This window comes from Buteo buteo, chromosome 26 (genome assembly GCF_964188355.1).
Source record: "Buteo buteo chromosome 26, bButBut1.hap1.1, whole genome shotgun sequence".
Classification (NCBI taxonomy): Eukaryota; Metazoa; Chordata; class Aves; order Accipitriformes; family Accipitridae; genus Buteo; species Buteo buteo.
The window spans coordinates 2,295,231-2,316,404 of NC_134196.1; the positions used below are offsets into that span (position 1 = coordinate 2,295,231).

The following is a 21,174-nucleotide window of genomic DNA, read 5'->3' on the forward strand; positions in this document are numbered from 1 at the left end:
GACGTAGCTAAAACATTGGGGTTTGGGTGTCTCGCCTTTTGAGCTAACTGCATCAACTCTCTCCATGTTCCACACACATTGACGGGGAATCGGTCGCAATTGACTCAGCCCCAACAAACCCACACCCAGCAACGAATGTGAGCGTATGGTATTTTAAAAGTTACTGTAATGGAAAGAGCGGTCAGTACGCAGGAATACTAATAACGCTCTTTTCTAACCCGATCGTTTCAGCTTATTGAAGAAAACGAATGTCTCAAACAGGAACTAGCCAAAGCCAAAATGGCTCTTGCTGAGGTGCAAATGGAAAAAGACGCTCTGCTTCATCGTATAAAGAAGATGAGTGTTGATCATCAGTAGGACGGTGTTCTGGTGGAAGGCGTCATCAACAGAACTTCAGGTGATGGTGGCATCTAAAATACTGTTTGTAAATCGCTGGAAGACATGGTTATTTTTTTTTTCGCAGACAAATTTTTCTCATTATGAACAAAATGTTTGTGAACTAGTTACTATTCTGAAATGATCATTAAACATTGTAACTTTTTTCAGCCCATTTTAAATGGAAATGACTTTGGAAAAATCAGTTTATACTGTACTTTTATTAATTTACTGAAGAAAAAAAAATTCCTATCATCTACTTTTAATATTATCAAAGGAGATGTTATTTTTAAAATGTTTTCTGAAAAGTGGATGGCTCAGCAATGAAAGAAGGTGCCTAGGTGCATAATGGAGTAAAATGTACCACGCCTCATTAATGAACTGTACCTCTGTTTGTTAAGGTTATGTTGTTTTATTATTACCAGAAGGTATCTATACAGGAGGTTATATTTGCACTATGATGATATGGGCTAGATCCTCGAGAATAGTATAGCTACTGAAAATTAAAATACCAGCCCTAAACTGGCCCTAAATTCAGTGTAATTTGCCCGGAGAGGATTGTAAGAATAATCCTCTGGTGCTATAGAGTTCCATATACCCTTTCCATATGCACTCCTAAAATACCGCAGTAAATGCTGGAGAATTTAAGTAAGAGGGCATACAACTGGGCTCTCCTTGTGCACGAAGGACCAGGGTATCTGTACAGCTGATGTAATTTACGCATTCACACTTTTTTTTCCTCTCTCTGTGAAGAGGATATAGCCCTGCAGTAGGATCCAGCCCTTTGAGAAAGGTGAGCTTTGAGCAATTTTGCATGCGTGTCTGATTTCTGCACAACTCATCAGACATGCCCAAGGATTTGGTCCGATGTATTTAAATATGTAATGTCAATGCTTGTGAGGGAGGGGGGGAAATCCTGCAGGGATTCATTAATTGTATATTGCTTTTTTTGATAAAAAAGCTGTAGAAAATCATTTAATTACCCAATGAAATTGTGAGATTACATGAAATGTAATTATACAGTTTAAATCATGGGTGATTTGTACAAATTGAACAATAATTTTCAGCTAAAAACTGGTACAGATGAATAAATAAAAAAAGCACAACATTGTAAAATAGAGAATATAAGTGTGTGCTTCTAAACAATTGAGGAAACAACATACAAAACCATACATGCCTGTAAGAGATTGGTTTTGCCAGAAGTAAAAATGACTGAATAATTTAACTAGTGACCTTGAATCTGACAACTGAAAATCTTTTAATTGCTACCACAATTGTTTCTGCTCCATGGGATATTTGAGGGAAGTTTTGTTTGTAGATATGCAGACAAATCTCAAAGTATTTAGTATCTTGTGGTTTGACTTTGCATATTCAGGCTGTCAAACTAGTTTTAATTAAAATGGTTTTCATTAAAACTTTTTGGAGGACACATAATTTACACTGCTGAAAATAGTTTTTGAAAGTATGTAGATGTTAATCAAGAACTCTGTGGAAGAACTGGTTCAGGCACTATTTTAAAGCCTGCTTTATGACACCCTACTTGAAACTCCCTTTAATGCCCATGGAAATTTTTATCTTATTATTCTGAATAAGATGAAAAAATACACGCATAACTGTTTCTAATAGAGAAACTAAATATTTATATTTCAAAATGTATTCAAGACAACACAGTATTAAATATGAGTAGTCCGATTTCAAACAAATACCATGTCAGATTCAGGGGAGGAGTTCTCAACTGGTTTAATTCTGATCGGTACTATTAAAGTCAGTAATTCTTACTTGGTTTTTCCCTGCCAAGAGCTAGTTAGAATTATTCTGAAGAAAGGAATGTATAGAGTGCTTAGTAGCATGTTGCTGGAATAATACATTGAGAATTGTCTAATTTTTAAAAAGAAATAAACAGCAATATCAAATGCCTGTCCTTATTACTGCACAAGCTACTACCTGCTTCTTTTGACAAAACCCAAACCCAACCCAAAACAGCTGCCCAAACCGGCTCTTCTCAGTACAGATGTTGAAATTCAGGGTATCACTTTCTTGCACTTCATTACAACCGAATATATTTCTACTTCGTGGCAGTTTTGCAGTAATGGGCATCATCTGCGGACAGTTCAGAAGAGACGGGTGTGCTTGGTTGTGGACTTGATGTTACCGAGAGTGATAGTACTGTGTCACTCTGAAATGAGTTTTGCTTTTGAAAAAATGCAGAGGGAGAGTTAGTTTATTAATGCTTGAAAGTATAAAGTTAAACTAAGCCTTAATAGGTTATACTAAAAATAGCAATTAAAGGCCTCAGATTAAATGAAGCAGCTTAATTCATTCTCCGGGCTCTGCTAGTTTTCATGACAACCTTAATTCCTAGATATGAAATATGTACCGTCGGTAGAACCTCTTGAACGAATCACCACTTTTATTCTGCAAAGAACTAAATGGAACAGAGTTTGGTGAACTTCAATGTATACAGAAAACTGACTCCCGAAGTCTTGCAGGCAAACTGTTAAGAAGTTTTATTTTACATTTGCTGTGGAAATTTAAACTGGTCTGCAGGTTAGCTTAACACTCATTCAGCTTGTTTAGAAATACTGCTTTAATGTCTAATAAAGCTTGCAAGTTAGCTTGAGGCTGTGCCCTTTCCTGGGCTAGGTCATTGAATCGTTCTGGCATGCTCTGTTCCAGTTCTCACAGTAACTCCGACATTGGTAAGCACCAATTTCAAATCAAAATGACGTGGCCTTACAGAATTACTTGTAAAAAGCCTGTTGGAGAGGCAGCTCCGTAGAGGTGATGCCTGTTCTCCGATGTCCCTGCTCCAACTTCATGACAGTAGGTATTCCAGTCCCTGGATTAAACCCACTGTGGCTGTTGGCACGGGGGACCGCAGCACTGCCTGGGAGGGAATGTTTTGGGGTTTGTTTTTTTTTTTTTTTTCTTTTTCTTTTTTTTCCCCCTGCCTAAGTCCTTTATTTCCTGGTCCCATCAATCGTGTCTGTTTGTACACTGTCTCCCCTAGGAACTGACTTGGAGTCTTAAACTGGGATCATAAGTGATCTCTAAAGGATAATTGCTAGCTACAGAACAATTCCCAAGTCTGACATGATAATGGTTACCTTTATTCATAATAAATTCATAATAAATGTAAGAGGAATGTGATAATAAAGGTAAAGACTTTATCAAGCATCTACAATTCCAACAGTACAAAATGTGCGAATGTATTGCAGAAGCAAACTCCTTGCAGTGACCAGATTTCAGGTAAGTAACAGTGGAGAAAATGGTTTCCATATAAAAAATGTGCCTGTATTGGTCTAGTTCTTAAACCAGTCACCACAAAATGCTTGAAGTAGTTTTTCAGCTCACTGTTGCTATCTGCAAATTTTAGAGCATACGTCAGATTCCAATTCAGCTGTTGATATAAATCAATGTCTTTTTATCTATTGTAGGAACAGAAAATGACCTCGTTAATAGGTTAAGTAGCAATGAAGTTGTGGGTAGTTGCTGTGAAATCCACTCATTCATCCCTCCCAGTAGGGAAATGAGTTTTTTTGACAGTCCTGCAACACAACTTTTTTTTTTTTTTTTTTTTTTTTCCTTCCAACCCATGCCACTTCACTTTCACTGGCTATCTTTTGACTAGCCGCCCCGTTTCCTTGCCTCCGTGCAGACATCTGTCACTGACCCTCGCAGCAGGCGTTGTAGTGCCGAAGTGCATCTATAACGTACCGAGGCAAACACGCGGCTTCGAATGGGGCAGGCAGTCGGCACTCAGCTGCGCTCGAGTTAGTTGTGTGGCACTGTACCGCCTCATCTCGTGTTACTTATTAACGACATGGAATCTGAAAGCATGAGCAGCACAAAGAGCATGTTAATCAGTATGAAGGGATGCAAAAAATGTAGAGTGAAACACGAGGTATAGTGGTCTTGTGCTGGAGGAAAAAAGCTATGTTTCTCAATCAAATTAAGAAAAAGCATAAATCTTAATAGTAAATAGAAGCTGCGTAGTTATAGTTCTATGTATTTTTTAGCATTCTTACATAAATCTTTAAAACCTCACATTTCTAAAATGATTTTGTCTTTGAAATTAGACATTTTATCTTTGAATTGTCTGGTTACTAATTAAAATCTGCTTATTGGCTATTGTGTATTTGGGATATAAAAAATCAGAACAATTTTAGTTATGAAAGGTATTTTTGGAACACTTCAAAATTAATATTAAAAAATATTTTTGCAACTTCCAGCTTCTCATATATGGAATGTCTTTGCAAGTTTGTCACACTACTAGCTAGCTGAAACACGTTGCAGGAAATGAATCTTCAAAAATCAGCTGAACTCTTGATGGCCTGTGTTCTCTCCCAGAATCAGGGGAAACTTCTGCATCCCCAAAAGATCAATCTCTCATGTTGCCAGCTACTGAAATGGGTAAATATTAATTTTGTTTAAAGATCATTTTGGTTTTGTCTGTCACTGCCCAAGCCATACCTAACCAGTTACACTGAAGTATCTGTATTTTGTTATTTCTTCGCTATCTCCTCCTGCCTTTCTTTTTATTGCCATCACTTAATTTACTATAAGCAGAAGTGGAGTATATGTATTTCCTAAAGATTTCCCCCTATAATCTCAGTATTAAATCTTAGGTTGCCCCAGAATTTCTGAGAGCATCGTGTTGGAAGTAAAAATAAGATGCATCACAACTAGGTAAGAAACCATTGCAAATGCTGGTCGCTTTATAAGGTGTGTGAGATAAGGACTAATGCTGTGTCTTCTGTGAGAGTGAGCTGGTAGTGTGTGGAGCGTAATGCATGAACTGGCTAGTGCAGTTCTTCTAGGTTAGAGTGTGTTTGAAACCACCATGATTTGATTTGAGTTAGATAATTGGTAAGTATTTTAAACATTTGAGACACATGAACAAATGAGCACTTCAGAAGTGGTAGTCTGAGCCAGTAAGTGCTGAATAAAGAAGCTGCCTCTAAACAACTGATCTGTGGAACAAACGTGGACGTCTTCACATTGTCTGCAAACCTCAATACACCATTACCGTGGAAGGTGCAACTGTCAAATACTTTTATCCCAGTGTAATTGTGTTGTTCTAGTAACTGTTGAGGTTTTTTGAGCACTGGAAAACACTTTTGCAATGTGAATTATCATATTGAGGTCCCTGATGGATAATGTTTTACTAATAAGAAAAGCAGTGCTTAACCAGTTCTCAGAATTACGAATTTTTCAGTCATCCTCCTTTTAAACAGGAGGAAGACATGGTGAGCAGCACTCCTCTCCCCTAGCCAGCACTAGATGGCACTCCGAGAAGTCACTTGGGGCTTCATTGCCTCCTGGGGACCAGCAGTTCTTGTTTCTTGACTCACGAGAGGTCTCGTCAAACTAGAAAATGTCAGGATACAATTTGGGGGTTTTATAAACGTTTGGTGATGAGTTTCATAACATGATTTTAAATCGGGCTTTTTTTCACTTTTCATTTAGAAAGCTTATCTTTGTTACTACTGCCTTCTTTATGGCATACTAATTTTTTCCTCTTTAAATGCATCATATGAACTGCCTGAACATTGTTAGAAGAAAGACTTTCTTCCCCCTTTTATGTTTAAATAGATTCTAAAACCATATTTTTGTACATATTGTCCCTTTTATAGCAAAACATTTATCATATTTGTTGCGCTTCATCATTATCTGTTAAAATAAAAAGTTTAGGAAATTTTTCTGGTTTTCCTATCATTGCATAGATGAACAACTCCACTTTGATATCATCAATTTATTTGTTCAATTTCTTTGCTAACTAGAAAAAACTCTGATTTCATTCTACTCATTTTTAATAAAAGCAGCATATATAGAGGTTTCCTGTTTGTTTGCGAATGACCAAATGTAATCCTTTACAAATGCTTACCTTACCCACCTTCACCAGATGATAATTGAATAAGACAGTCTATATTAACACTATAGTGTGTGGTAAGTGATCTGGAGTCATTCCTTTTTATATCCTGTTTGGTTATTCAGAAACTTACAGGCAGAATGACTAAGCAGAGAGAAAAGCAATCTATATAAAATATACTGTAGGAATGGGGTCGCTTTATTTTTGTCAAAGAGTTAGAGAAAATAGCATAGAAAGCAGATGTCTTTTCATTCCTCTGAAATCTTAATGTGGTTTGTTCCTTCGACTTATTTTTAAATTTTATTTCTAATAAGAGTCTGCAACTCAGGATAGGTACAACGGAGAGTTTTTTAAGGTGTCATCCTGCAATGCCACATACTAGAACATGTTGCAGAATTTGACAATATACTGGACACCAACACAATCACAGCCACTTACCTGAACTGAATTTGGTGTAGAAATGAGGCTTCTCTGGTCAAACCTGGCAGGAAGAGTCCTGAAAAATCATTTTCATCTAAAACATAGGATTCACTATTTCTGCAATATTCACCAAAAAAATATCAGTTTACAGCCTTCTTGAGTACTTAAAAATGTTTATACAACAGCTTTCTTAAAAATTACAAAAAAAAAAAAAGTCATCTCCAGCATTTCATTTCCTATCCAGGAATAATGTCAGAAACACGGAAAGTTGCAGACAGTCATTGAGAAATTCTTCAAAGCAGTATCAAAGCTATTTGCTTTAACTGGATCCTAAATCCTTCCAAATCACTAACAGCCGGCGACATGTAACTCATGGAAAACTGCAAGTTAAGTTTCCAACTGATACTCATCTGAAGATATAGCTGAGAGTGAGGTTCTTAAACCTTTCTTTGCAATTATCAGAAGCATTTTCAGCTTATGCAACAGGAAAGTATGCCTTCAAAGTCATAACGTTAAGAAGATTTAAAAAGACTCCTTGAAATGGGACTTGACAAAATATTTCAACAGGCAGAGACAACGTAGAGTTAATCTCTTGCCTTTCCATTATGCAAAACATGTCCCTTATTTAGCTACTGTAAGTCACTGCTGTCAGGAAGGAGGGAAAAGGGAGAATATTTGAAATAAGTGTAGGGAAAACAATACACTACAACAAATTCTGGGCACCTTATTCACAAAAACTTGTTCCTATCTGGCTGAATAGCTGTCATCCTTAATGTTACTGTGCCTGCCCTAAAATCTACAGCTGCTGGAGTCAAAAGCAAGATTTTTACCTAGCAGGGATTAGTGATTTATAGGCAGGGACAGATTTTTTTTTTCTCTTCTCCATCTGGTGAGAGAAACTTGTACCTGGAGCAACACCATACTGTATGTAGTAGCTGGCTACTAACTGACAAAAGCTGCCATTAGGGTATCGCTGCCATAACCTCCCAATTCACTGATGTCCCTTCACTTTAAGGGCACTTGGAAACTTCTTACGCCAATCAGGAGAACCTACATAAAATAAGATTTATGAATAACAGGAGACTTAGTTATATCAGATACCGTGAGATCTCGCCCACACCGGAGATCCATCGGAAACAGGCCTGCCAGAAGAACCGGAGACTGAAGCACTGGAGGTGAAGATAACTGAAGCTGCACACAAAAAAGGATGAGGCAGAGCTGTAACTCAAACGTGCCGTGAGCATGATGTACGTTTTCACTACAGCCATCCCAGCAGGGTCATCTTCCCTGCGAGAAATATGGAGTGATATTAAAGAAGAGAAAGAAGTAGAAAGGAGGGACAAAGAGAATTTTTATGAAAGGAAGTTTAAAAATTCTGGCAAGAGAGAAATGCACAATAAATGAAGACATGCAGAATGCTAAATGAGGTGGTATGAGTGTTTAGATACCACAAAGACATGTATATACAATGTACGTCAGATCAGGTACATTACAAAGTGTACTAAAAGATTCAAAATAACTGGAAAAGATGACTTGATGTAAAAACAATCCTACCTGAAACAAAAGAAATTGACTTGGCTTCTACAGCAGATCTGAATTGTTGCTTCCTTGCTAAAATGGCAGTGGTGGGGAAACAGACCCCGTCATAAAAAGGTATTAGGCTAATGCAGGGTAGTGTCTTCACGGGGTTATCGCTTAGACAAGCAATAGTTTGATGAAACGCTAACATAAAAATAAAACTGAGCAGTTCCAGATTTTGCTGTTTCGATTTTAAAAATGTTTTATGGTATCTTCACCATAAAAAGGAATGATGTGATAAAATAGTGGTGTCACAGAAGCTCATTAATTTGCCATTACTAAACCTATTTTCAAGAAACGACAGTGCTTGGCAGGTTCAGAGGTGTGAAAGGAGAAACAAATGTAAGAAAAAATTCATCACAGCAGTTACCAGATTTACGTGACTTAAGAATTTTCCTACTTGAATTATTCATCCTACTTAAGTTATTCACCTTGCTTTAATACAGTTTCATACGCTTTTCTTACACTGCATCTCTTTATTAGAGGGGGATCTTTTTAGCTGCAATTTGTGTTTACTTAATTATTTGATTAAAGATTACTTTGCATTAATTATTGCATATTTTTCTCGGATGATGCCAGCCTATTTGCATATCCGTAGCAGAGTATGTCTCTCTATCCTCTTAATAGAATATGGAAATAGAACATCTATCATGAATAGCAGTACCAGTTTTCTTCCTATGAAAAAGAATCCAAAGATTAATTCCTAAATGTGTTTTGCTGAATCAGCTCCCATTAGAAGAGTGTCATGGATATGCCGGTAATTCCTGGATATTCCTGTAATCCTCTCTGCTACCTTTGCTACTGATGCTCTGGTGTAGGTCAATATGCTATTGTATCTTTAAACATTTATCTTGCATTTAATATTTTTTGTGTATGTTTCTGCCTCTGAGCCCTCAGCTTTAACTTACCTACTGAATGAAAATTAGTAGGGCTTTTTGCCCAGGGTCGATAGTCACCTTTGGTTCAGATAAATAATGAGCGGAAATCAAATGAATTGGCTGGTTTAGCCATAGACTTTACCAATTAATATTTTTGACCAAAATCTATTGTATTGTCTGAAGGCCAAAAATGAGAGAGTTGTCACATTAGCAAACAAATTACTCATGCTAATATTTTCCTCTGTAATCCAGTTACACAAGAGATAAATGAGATTTAGAAATTCACTGCATAACCACATCCTCTCATGCAAAAAGCAATAACTTCCCTCCCTAGGCAGTACAGGACTGGCTTTCAAATTTTAATAAACACTCTAGAATGTTGTTTTGTGGGGCTTGGAGAAGTAATTAAGAACGAAGAACCTTTTTACTGTTGGGCTAACTAAGTAAAATATGTCAGGGGCCCTAATTTTGTGCTGGGAGCAAAGTATCAGCTTCACAAAACCACTCTCTGACAAATTTGGTATTAATTGTTCCTCTTGGCAGATAGCAGAAGCACCCTTAACATCAGAATCACTGTGTGGTTGTACCTGTCCTGTACAAAACCATAGCAAGCAATACCCTGTGTATTTAAATTTACATATGAAGACTATATTAAACTACACTCTTAACACAAGGCAGTATCCTGAGTCAAGATAGATTAGTGAGATGATAAGCAAAGCTTACATACCTATTGCTTGTGCTGTTACTGTCAGTGTGCACGCATAGGTAGCAGTCTCCACGCAAAGGTGATTTATCAGAATAAGACCATGCGCAACCAAGTGTAATAGAAAGCAACGCTAAGCCTATTCTAAATTAAAATGTTTGAATGAAAATATACATTAATGTGTTTTAAGCTTGTCCCCTGACAACTTCGTTGTATTTCCTTAGTTCTTGTTTAGGAAAAAATAATGGATAATGGGTTTATATTTACCTTTTCCATACCACTTATGATTTTGTATGCTTCTATTATATCTCCGTATGGTTATCATTTCTTTAAAGCTGAAGTGGCTTAGTGTATTTAGGCTACATGAAGGCTGTACTATACGTCTGATTATGCTTCTTCTCCTTTACTGTATCTTGCCTAGTTCTGATGTAATCTTTTTGAGACAGGGCAAACACAATGGTTTTATACATTGACATAATGATGCTTATTTCCTTTCCTAATAATTCCCAATTTTTTTTTGTCATTTTGATTACCATATAGCATTAAATGGACATTTTCATAGAGATATCCCCAATACCTTGAGATTACAGAGATGTAACAGCAGGTTTTGGAATTGTAAAAGGGGAATCCAAAATCCCCTTCCTATGTTGCAACAGAAAAATTATTATTTTCTTTTATCAATGTTGAATTCCACCTCCTATTTTACTGTTTACTAGAACAATGCCATGATGTACTCTTTCATCCTCAGTTTTAGTTCAAGCTATTCTGAAACCTATTGTTTCGTTAGCAAACTTTGTTACTTCACTTCATGCTCTCTTCAGAGACTCTTTATGTGTTTGCTGGGCAGTGCAGGTCCTAGGAGAGATCTCTACAGCTGTCCTGAAAACCTCTCACCGTTGTGAAAACTGGCCATTCCTCCATTTTACTTTCCCCCTTTTAAGCAATTGTCCATTCACAAGAGAATCGTCCCTCGTACTTGATAACAGTTTAGTTTCTTTAGAAGTATTCAGTAAGGACCTTGTCAAAAGCTTTTTGGAAAGCTAAATACAATCTATTGATTGAACTGCCATTTTCCGTATGCTCTTTGACTCCTTCAAGGAACTCCGATAGATACATGAGACGTGACTTGCTTCTCCAGAAGCTGTACTGAATCTTCACTCTTACATGTAGCCAGATGTCTACCAATTTGCCAGGCACGGGAACCAGACTCAGTAGTTCTCCAAATCCCCCTTCAAGCCCATTAAATTTATTACCATCACATTTGCTACCTCCCACTCATCTAGTACCAAGGCCAATTGAAACAGTAGCTTGCGCCTCACCATTTTCATTTCATGAGTGTTAGATTTCAGGTTCCTTCAGACTCTTTCAGGAATTTAATCTGGCCCAGGCAAGTTGGTTTTATTTATTGATTTGTTTCAAAAAAACTTTTTTTATGGGACTGTAATTTCAGTTAACCCCTTGGACTTGACCTGTAAAGAAAGGCCCTGGTAGTTGAAATGAGCACCACTTTTTCATCACAACTAGTTATCTTCACTCAAAAAGAACTGGCCAGACCCAAGAATCCAATGCAAAGTTAGCTGCATCATTTGTGTTAAGAGTAACAATCAAAATTAGAAATTGCAAAGATTGGTCAATTACAGCTAGTGAGAGAATCAGTGGAAGATTGTCCTTCACTGTGTATTTGGCAGCCCTATATCCACTTGGTTTTTGAGGGAAAAAAACCAGCACAGTTTCCATTTGCTTCCATGTTAATTCCCACTGCAACATTAATCATATATTTCTGTCATGTATTTCTCCTTTCAAATGTCTTCCTATTATTCCCAGTTGTATCAGCCTCTTACCGCCCAGCTCTCAGTCTGAGATTGATACCTTTTAAATACATATAGACAGTTCTGAGCCTTCCCAGATCATTACCTAAATATATTCCATTTTCTTCTGTGTGCAGGATTCATTTCCAGTAATCACCCTCTTCTTTGGACCCAAGGTCTGAAGCTATGTGTTGCAGAGCAGCACAGCTGGAATTTCAAATACATTTTGCCTTATTGGTCATCACAGTGTGTGTCCACAAGCATAAACATACCTGAAGGATGTCTGATGTGCAAGTGCTTGCTCAACCATTTCTGTTAATCCTGAGGAGCGATTTACCACTATATATTTCTATATAATAGTTGCTATTAGTACAGTCACAAACAGAGTGGAAGCTGTTGGCAGAACACCTCTAGCTATGCTGTTGCCTTTCAGCGCGGCAGTTCCCCTGTGGTGGCATTCCTGTGTGCTACTGTTCAAGAGCAGAAGGGTAACGTTTGTGCACAATTTTAACAGCGGTCTGTACCTTCAGTTGCGGTCCCTCATCACCAGCATGTTTCAGCTGAGACTTCCCTATGATCCTTCTTTCAGGCAGTCAAAACCTGATGTGTAGGCAATGTTGTACATATCTTAAAGGGAAAATAAGAAGCGGAAAATATTTTAAAGTCTGAAAGAGGTTGCGATGTATCAAAGGTGGAAACAAGTTATTTTTATTGCAACAAGCTGTGCACTGAGCAGTACAGGCAAAACTGGAATACTGTATTGTATCTGTCAGCACACACTGGACTGGGGCTTCTAATCAGCATGCTGCTCTTACCAACGGGTATTCACATTTGATTCTGCATTTCTCTCTAATGCATGAAAAACAGGCTTAGGCATATTTTGATGGCAAACTGATGTAAACCTATGACAGAGCAGAAGGATTGGATGAATAATTATACTGCTAATCCCACCTGCTGTCACGCAAGAAATACATGTAAAGAAATGTATAGATATACCAGTTAATCTCGTCATCTGCCATCAAAGCAAAACCGCAATTGCACTGGAAATGGCACAGCAGACAGATTTGACTTACTGTCAGTACGATCCCATCACTGTTTTCTGGAGGCTCAGCTCTCCAGCGCAGACACAACCTGCAGCCCCTATGTACTGGAGACTTCGGAGCAGTGGGACATTACAGCCCTCTGGGGAGTGCAGCACACTTCCCATGGTACGTTCGGGTGACTCTGTAGGTCAGTGTCTGGGTGACAGAATAATGGTTTAATTTCTTGCTCTCTTCAGCGTGTTGGGAGCCCCATGAGAATGATCTAGTGGGGTCAGTCAGTGCAAACGCTGAGACAGCGTCGTGCAACATTACTAAGGGACCATTTCCTTGTATGTTCTTCTCCATTACAAATTTATACCGTGACAACATGCCTGAAAGCAAGTACATGTTTACAGAAAGTGTCATCTAGTCAGAATTGTATAGTCAGAGATAGGATTGTTGTGAATAAGTCACTGTTGTGGTTTAACCCCAGCCAGCAACTCAGCACCACGCAGCCGCTCACTCACTTCCCCCCTGCCCCCCAGTGGGATGGGGGAGGAGAATCGGGGGAAAAAAAGAAGTAAAACTCGTGGGTTGAGATAAAGACAGTTTAATAGGACAGAAAGAAGAAAGTAATAACGATTATAATGATGGTAATAATAATTAAAAATGGCAATAATAACAATAAAAGGATTGGAATATACAAAACAAGTGATGCACAGTGCAATTGCTCACCACTCAACGACTGATGCCCAGTTAGTTCCGAAGCTGCAATTCACCCCCCCAGGCCAACTCCCCCCAGTTTATATGCTGGGCATGACATCACATGGCATGGAATATCCCTTTGGCCAGTTTGGGTCAGCTGTCCTGGCTGTGTCCCCTCCCAAATTCTTGTGCCCCTCCAGCCTTCTTGCTGGCTGGGCATCAGAAGCTGAAAAACCCTTGACTTGGTCTAAACACAACTCAGCGACAACTGAAAACATCAGTGTGTTATCGACATTCTTCTCATACTAAACCCAAACCACAGCACTATACCAGCTACTAGGAAGAAAATCCACTCTATCCCAGCCAAAACCAGGACAGGCATCAAAAATGGCTTTTTCCTTACGTGTTACTTCAGCTTCTACTTAATCTGGTGAGTCCAGGCATTCACACACTCTTTTGAAACCATAGTGCTCTTTGTGTTTTTATATTCCTCATGAGTTAGGCTTAGTACCTTCAGTTTCTATAATTTTCTTTTACAGTGGAGAGGGAGGTAAGGCCTTTTGCATATTTCAGTGGCAAGAGCTAAACTAAGCAGCATGTGAGTATACCGGTGTGTCCCAGTTATCTCAACCGAGGGCCTGTCCGCTGTGCCCATCTACCTTCTGAGCCCATCCCTGAGGAAGGCCGTCAGAGGAAGGCTGATGTGCATCTGGGTTTCACCCTGGCAGGGAACCAGGACACGATGGGCATTCCCGCCTGGCCTCAAGAGCTCAGACGTGCTCCCAGGACCTCCGCTTCGGACTCAGCCTCTGAGCCTGAGGCTTAGGTATCTCCTAGATGAGCAGCGCAAACACAAAGCTAGTCATGGTTGTTTGAAGTTCACTGTGTCTTTTTTACACTATGTATATACTGTAAAGAGCAAAAGACAGTATCAAGCCCAAAAAACTCTTGCCACCTAGGTGCATAAGAAACAGCACTTTCTCTTGGGCACTTCACAGCCTTTGTCCCTGACTTGCTATGCGTGTACAGAAATAAGAATAATAATTAGGCCTATTTAATGCTGATTTATTTTCTACTGCCAAACCAATCTGATGGTTTATTCCAGCTTTTTGAGCTCTCTCAGAATATCCCTCAGAATTTGTAATAGGGATCTTAGACCTTCCTTATATCTTTACATGGGAGAATTGATAACAGACAGTCCTGAAATATGATATTAATATGTTTGCTGTTCTACACAACTATTTTTAATATCACACAGATTTGGTTTTTTCCAATACTTGCAACTCAGTTTTTCATATCCCTTCCATGTTCCTGCTTGAAAACAGAGAGGGGAAAGTCACAAAATGTTAGAAAGCACCCATTTAATTTGCCTTTAAGTATGGGAGGCTGCAGGAGGAGGAAATTAAGAAGTTGTCACCCTGAAATGAGAAAAAAGCCAAGTGACAGTTGCATTGTAAAAACATTAAGGAAAGTCCCTGCTTATTACAGTCAATCCCAGTCCTTTCAAATGACAAACCAGTTAAAGAATTTCTAGGTAGGCTAACTGCTTTCTCTGGTATTTTAGAAAATGGAAGAAAACAGAAGGTAAGGCATATGTTGTGTTAAGAGAAATTTTGAGATTGAAGGTGTGATGGCACTTAAGACACTGACAGCTGCAGTGGTCATAACTTAAAATGTCTTCGCAAATACTAAAATCATAGAATCAAAATTCTGCGGTGGTATGGAACAGCACTGCTCAAAAAGCATACCATGTTTTGAAAGATCTTGGCTGTTTTACAAATTATTTTTCTCATCTGTAACGGCTGCAAATTATAAAGCTATGTTTCTACTTTCTATGTCTAGTTAACATATTCATCGTGCATATAATTTTTAACACTCCACAGTGCTGTCCTGATATTACCAGCAACAAAGAACATTAGATATTTAAAAACACAAAGGAGTCCACCTAATCTAATAAGTTTGACCATTTACATTCAGCTTGGTCTCGGTACATTTTTTTTCTTACCACAGTCCACTATTGATTTCATCTCTGGAAAGAGACCAACCAATATTCTGAATTCTTCGCTTCAGCGGCCCTTAGAATTTATCCATGTTTAACCCTTCCATTAAATAATGCTGCTTAAATTCCTTTTTACTTTTCAAATTGGTAGAAGAACTGTTTTCTGCTCTATTTGCTAATGAAACTAAATCCTCTGTTTGGCCTTCACAGTTTTGTTGGGCATTAGGCTGATGGGTTTACTGGGGTATGTTTTGAGCCTTGCTATATTCATAAAATCTTCCTGAATTTGCTGGCTACTGTATGCATCTGCTCCATTGGTATTTCTATCCCGATTCTCCATACTGTTCTTCAACAGCTTTCTGGATGAGCTTTTCAATTAGAGCACAGTCTTGAGATTTTATTTTCCCAAGAAGAATTATGTAACGTTTATACTGAGTCATATTTGCCATCTGCTGATCCAACCACATAAACAATACAAATTCTTAAAAACCTGAGTTTTCTTTAGTATCTGCTTCTAATTTGATTTTTCACAAATGCGCAGGTTTATGCACATACCCCTGCCTTGCAGTTAGCTCTTCACAGAATACTGGCACCTCTTCAGAGGCTCTCTGCAAACTTGAAGAAATCTACTCATGCAAAGGATACATGTGAGAAGGTATTTATCAGGCAATGCATGTGATCACATACAAAAATCAAACGCAAGGCAGAAATAAAGGGAAATTATGTCTGCCTTAACAGAGGACATCAAGAAGCCTCAGAATGCAGGGCTATTCTTAGTTTATGGCTAACTTCTTTGGAACTAGCTAATGCTCAAGTGGCTGGTAACAAGGTACGTAAGTTTCTACTCCAGCTTTAAATTACTGTTTTCCACTGTGACTCTGCTGTGACTAAGGACTTTTAAACTGTAAATCCTAATTCGTGTGATTATACATTTATTTATTTAAACTATAATGAAACACTTGTGATCACAGAATCAGACCTTAAAATTGCTATTTGTATCAGACTCTTTCAACCAGAAAGGCCGTAGTATAGAGTCTCTCCACCTAATGATTTTATGCCAGTGCTCAATTCTGTGTCCTGTTGACAACATTGGAGAAGACATCATTTCACATCCTGAAAGTGCCAAACTATGCAAATTACATTTTTAAGCTAAAAAATAGATACTGTTTTGTTGCTGTGGAACATTAAGTCTCCAGGATGATAATTTTTTTTCCTTGGTAAGAGAAAATCTGACCCCAGAAAGAAATTTCTATTGGTTTTTAAGAGATTAAAATTAGCTAAGAAAAACATGAAAACACCTGTAAAACTGTTACTGACAGGGTCTAAACCCAATCATTTGTGGAATCAAGGATCTTCCCATTGACTTGAGCGTACCATAGGTCCGGAGTAATTAACGCTCTCGCTGAAAACATAACATTAAAATCCTGCCTACCACAATGTTATTTTGCCATTGCTGTGCTTTACATCTTGTGGGCAGTTTATGGGAGAGTGCCGCTGATGTGAGTGGGGGAACGGTAAGGGGTCTTAACTTATTTGCCTGTTGTACCTATGGTTCTACCTACAGAAATTACTAAACTAAAACAGGAACGTGGGGCTGTCATTTGGCTTTTCACGTATCCACGGTACCAAATGGTGCATTAAACCAGGATGTGCCTATGAGTTGGCCAGCACCGATGATTTTCAGCACAGCCTGTAAGAAGCTGAAAGCAATAAGGAGCGATTAATTTTGGTGCCCGGAAAAGTCATATGATTCAGAAGGTTACACATTTGAAACCCGTACCAGAACCAAGAGTACCAGAAGGGATGACCGGATCTGACGCCAAGTATGTTCAGTTTCACCTCTCGTCCCTTGAAACACTAAAAAGCCACGATCCTGGCATCTGATGGGTGTCAGCAGTCCCGCCTGCCTGATCCACCGAGCCGGCACCTCGGTTTTGCTCCTGATCTCCGCGGGGCCCGGATTTTCCTTTTTGGCTCCGCCAGCTTTTTTGCCCAAGGAACCAGGCTCCCGTCTCCGCTGCAGCGTGCGTGTCCACCAACCCCCCCCCCCCCCCCGCGGCCCCGGGTGGGCGCCAACCCCTCTTCGGGGGCTCTCCTCACACACACGCGGAACGCCACGGTCCCCTCAACCCCACCCGCGGCTCGGCGCCGCGGTGCGTGGAATATGTGTGTGTGTGGGATATGTGTGCGTGTGCCCCTCAGCACCGCCCTCCGACTGCCCGCGCCCCTCAGGAGCCCGCCCTCCGCTCCTCTCACCCCCCCCCCCCCCCACCTCGACGGGGCAGAGCGGGCCACCCAGCGGCGGGAAGACCCCCCCCATAGCCCCGGCACCCACGTCCCTCCCTTCCCGTTCCGCAGCGCGGGGAGGAACCAACCGCCCGTCCCTCCGTCCCCCCCGCCCCGTTCCCGGCGCACCTGCAGCAGCCGGCCCCGCTGCCGCTCCCGCCGCCCGGACTGAGGGGGCGATGCACCTGACGGGGCGAGAGGCGGGAACGGCGCGTGCCCCCCGCCGCGCGCGCGCGCGCGCGCGCCCGCACACTTTGCCCGCCCGCCCGCGGCACCGCAGTGGAGCGCGAGGCGCTGCCGTTAGCGAAGGGCGGGAAAGGCGGGGCGGGGCGGGGCGGTGGAGCCCGGCAGCCAGTGAGAGAGCGCCAACCGCGTCGCCCCAGCAACGGGCCTGGCAAGTCAGGGCTGAGTCTCCGCCCCTCGCCCCTCCCTTCGTCTGTCTGTCTGTCTGTCAGTCAGTCGGTCCGTCTGTCCGTGAGGGTCGTCCTCCCCCTCCCTCCCTCCCTCCCTCCCTCAGCCCGACCGGGCTCGGGGGCCGAGGCTGCCCGCTCCGTCCTCCGGGCCGGCGCTCGGGGTGTGTGCGCGGGAGCGTGTGTGAGTGTGTGTGGAGGTTCTTTATTGGCCTCGTTCGCGTCGTGTGTGTCGTGTCCCCCCCCGCCTTCTCCTCCACACTCCACCCAGAAATGATCCAGTGAAACTAGGAGGAGGTGATTCTCCTCCTCCCTCCTGCTGCTGCTCCTGCTGGTCTGGCAGGGACTGCAGGAATCTGGCTGTGCTCCGCTCGGAGGCAGGGGCTGGGGTGGGGGGGGAGGGCGTTCTGTGAGGAGAGGGGGCCGCCGGGCTGCAGCTCTGCCGGTGCGCGGCGGGGTGCGTGGGGGGCTGCTCGGTGGCTGACCATGGGGAAGGACCAGGAACTGCTGGAGGCTGCTCGCACTGGGAATGTGGCTCTGGTGGAGAAACTCCTCTCTGGGAGGAAAGGAGGGATCCTGGGCAGTGGATCTGGAGCTATTCCCTTATCCAGCTTACTGAGGTAGGGACCATCGTTCCCCGTCAGACCTGGCGATGTTAACCTCCTCTCCCCTATCATCATCATCATCATCGCCCCTCTCATCTTCCTTTCCCTTCCCGCATCCTTCATAGTAACAATAAATCGTTCACTCTCTCGCCAAGTACAAGTGTGCCCGTGTTTAAAGTCACAGGCAGTCATTTTATTAATATAGCGATACTGAATTTCTTGCCTTCAATGCGTCAGTAAGGTACTCGTTCCTTCTGTTACTAGCTGTGGTGCAGAACTTAATGTTTTTATTGCTGGGCTAATATGCACAATATACTAATTGTTCGCCCTTTGATATTTCACCTTCAAATCACTGCTTTTAATCACAGGTGGAAGCGTTAATCACAGTCAAGGCATTGTATTGTGGAATTTTGTGTAAAAAGCCGTAGCTTCACCCCATACCCTCACCCATAGTTGCTACCCTCACTTGCAGAAGAAATTAGGCATGCCATAGTAATGAGCCTACAAAACAAAGAAAGGGGATCTTTTTTTATGAGAGATCATCAAGGAAGAGGAGGTGTAAAACTTACGGAGCAGGTTAGGTAAGAGCAGCGTTACTTTCAAGGTACCTGGATTTAGTGGAGTGAAACCGGGTTACTGGCCATGTTGGGTGAAAGGACTTAACTTTAGTCATTAGTCATATCTCGGGCAATCTACAGCATGGCTTTGATGTTAAGTTTCATCGTGCTCTTAAGTAAGAGCATCATCACAAGCATTTATGACATTTGACAGTATTCGAACAAGAGAAGGTCTGCAGCACACAGTCAGTCCAGTGCTACTGTTCAACACTACACTAGGCATAGCAAAAGGAGACTGACTGAAACACTGTTGACCTAGAAATTTAATAAACTGGGGTTTTGTTTTGGTTGGTTGGTTTGGGTTTTTTTGTTTGTTTGTTTGTTTTTCCTGGAAAGAAGGAAAAGGCTTAGAGAAATGGAAATTGCTTAAATAAAAATATATTTGTGATTCTATTGCCAGTACCTCCTTGTCAATATATTATTTCAGTGTTCCCTATCAGAGAAAATTTAGTGTAACTGTCCAAATTACACCTGTTTAAGCTCTATCATAAGGTCTTGTTATTGTGAAGCTGGTTTTGGTGCTGTAAACAACAACAGTTCAGATATTCATAGTTTGCCAAAGTTCTGTGGTGCCCCAGTTCAATTAGTTATTGCACTATTGTTTAATTACCAGCCCATTGACCAAAATCAAAACACACTGTGCGATTGCTTTCTGTGCTGTACTTGAATAGGCTGCTTAGCAAGGACTACGCCAGATAATTGGTTGAATTTAAAATATGAGTTGTCTTAAAATGTGATACCCATTTTTTGTAAGTACAGGAGTAAGTTCACTTCAGTGCAATGACTAGCCATTTATAATCCAGTTCTACTGCATGATTTGTGTAGTGACTTTCTGCAGGGCTAGTGCCTGTGCTATATTCTTGCACTGTTACTTTCATGTTGTATATCATAAGTTCTGTATATCCAGAGGGAGTGTATTTGCTTGTGTTTTTCTTTTTTATTGTACAGCAGTGTTTTACTTTGTGTATAGAGAACATGTTGACCATGTGTTTTGTATATACAGGTGGATCATGACAGTCATTGTTTTTTACTCAGAATTTAAGTATTTTAGGTTGCAAACTCAACTGTAGTCTTATTTTTTTTCTGGAGGTGCACTTAGCTTAAAGAGAAGTAAAGCAAAGTAAAACATGCACTGTTTTATTTATGATATTTCTTGCTAATGTTATAAAGAATGGCTATGGCTTCTGTAAATGTAGCTTAAAAGTAAAAATTTAGCATACAGCTGCTAAAATATTTCTAATTTTAAAGAAGTAATTTGAAAACATTTAAAAACAATTCAGTTATGGATTGATGCATAAACATTCACAATCTAACACACTATTGAACATAATGATTTTTAGAGGGAATCTCAATAATTGCATTGACTTCACCAGGAATGGTCAAAGTAGAAGCTACTATGCATTACAGAAAGTGTTTCTAAGAAAGAATTATATGTGCTAGGTATTTTAAATAGCTTTTTTTGGAGAAATTGTATGTTCTAACTGATGCCAGTAGTTATAGATTAAGTTCAGAATGACATGCAAGATTAAGGTTGGATCTATCTTGGTACAGAACACATAGAAACAGAAGGAGGTACTGAAAGGAAATCATACTAACACCTTGATCCTGTTTAGGAAATCAACACTTACTGAAAATAGCAAAGTTGTACAAGAGCCATAATTGTACAGTACAAAAGTTTAAATCTGAGGTGGGCGTGATCTGAAGATTTTTTTCAACAGAAAACCAACTGAAGTAGCGTACTAGTAGAGCTATACTAGTATTTTTTGGATACAGTTTATTAGACTAAAAACTGCTTTTGAAAGTTATAATTAACAGAAATCAACAGAAAAAAATATAGGGACATATTTTTCTTCTTTTTATAGAATCTTTAGGAGACATTGTGTTTGACGGTAACTC

At 40.3% G+C, this 21,174-nt stretch overlaps 2 protein-coding genes across 4 annotated transcripts in view; both read left to right on the forward strand.

The window, feature by feature from the left end:
• Positions 1-3,602, forward strand: part of BLTP3B (bridge-like lipid transfer protein family member 3B) — a 61,551-nt gene extending 57,949 nt beyond the window's left edge. For both annotated transcript variants that reach the window (XM_075057876.1, XM_075057877.1), the window contains one exon: positions 232-3,602. In XM_075057876.1, coding sequence (XP_074913977.1) covers positions 232-357 — 126 coding nt within the window. In that variant the 3' untranslated portion in view covers positions 358-3,602. The remainder of the gene's footprint in view (positions 1-231) is intronic.
• Positions 3,603-18,471: 14,869 nt separating this feature from the next.
• Positions 18,472-21,174, forward strand: part of ANKS1B (ankyrin repeat and sterile alpha motif domain containing 1B) — a 422,725-nt gene continuing 420,022 nt past the window's right edge. For both annotated transcript variants that reach the window (XM_075058028.1, XM_075058030.1), the window contains exon 1: positions 18,472-18,676. In XM_075058028.1, the coding sequence (XP_074914129.1) occupies positions 18,543-18,676 (134 nt within the window). In that variant the 5' untranslated portion in view covers positions 18,472-18,542. The remainder of the gene's footprint in view (positions 18,677-21,174) is intronic.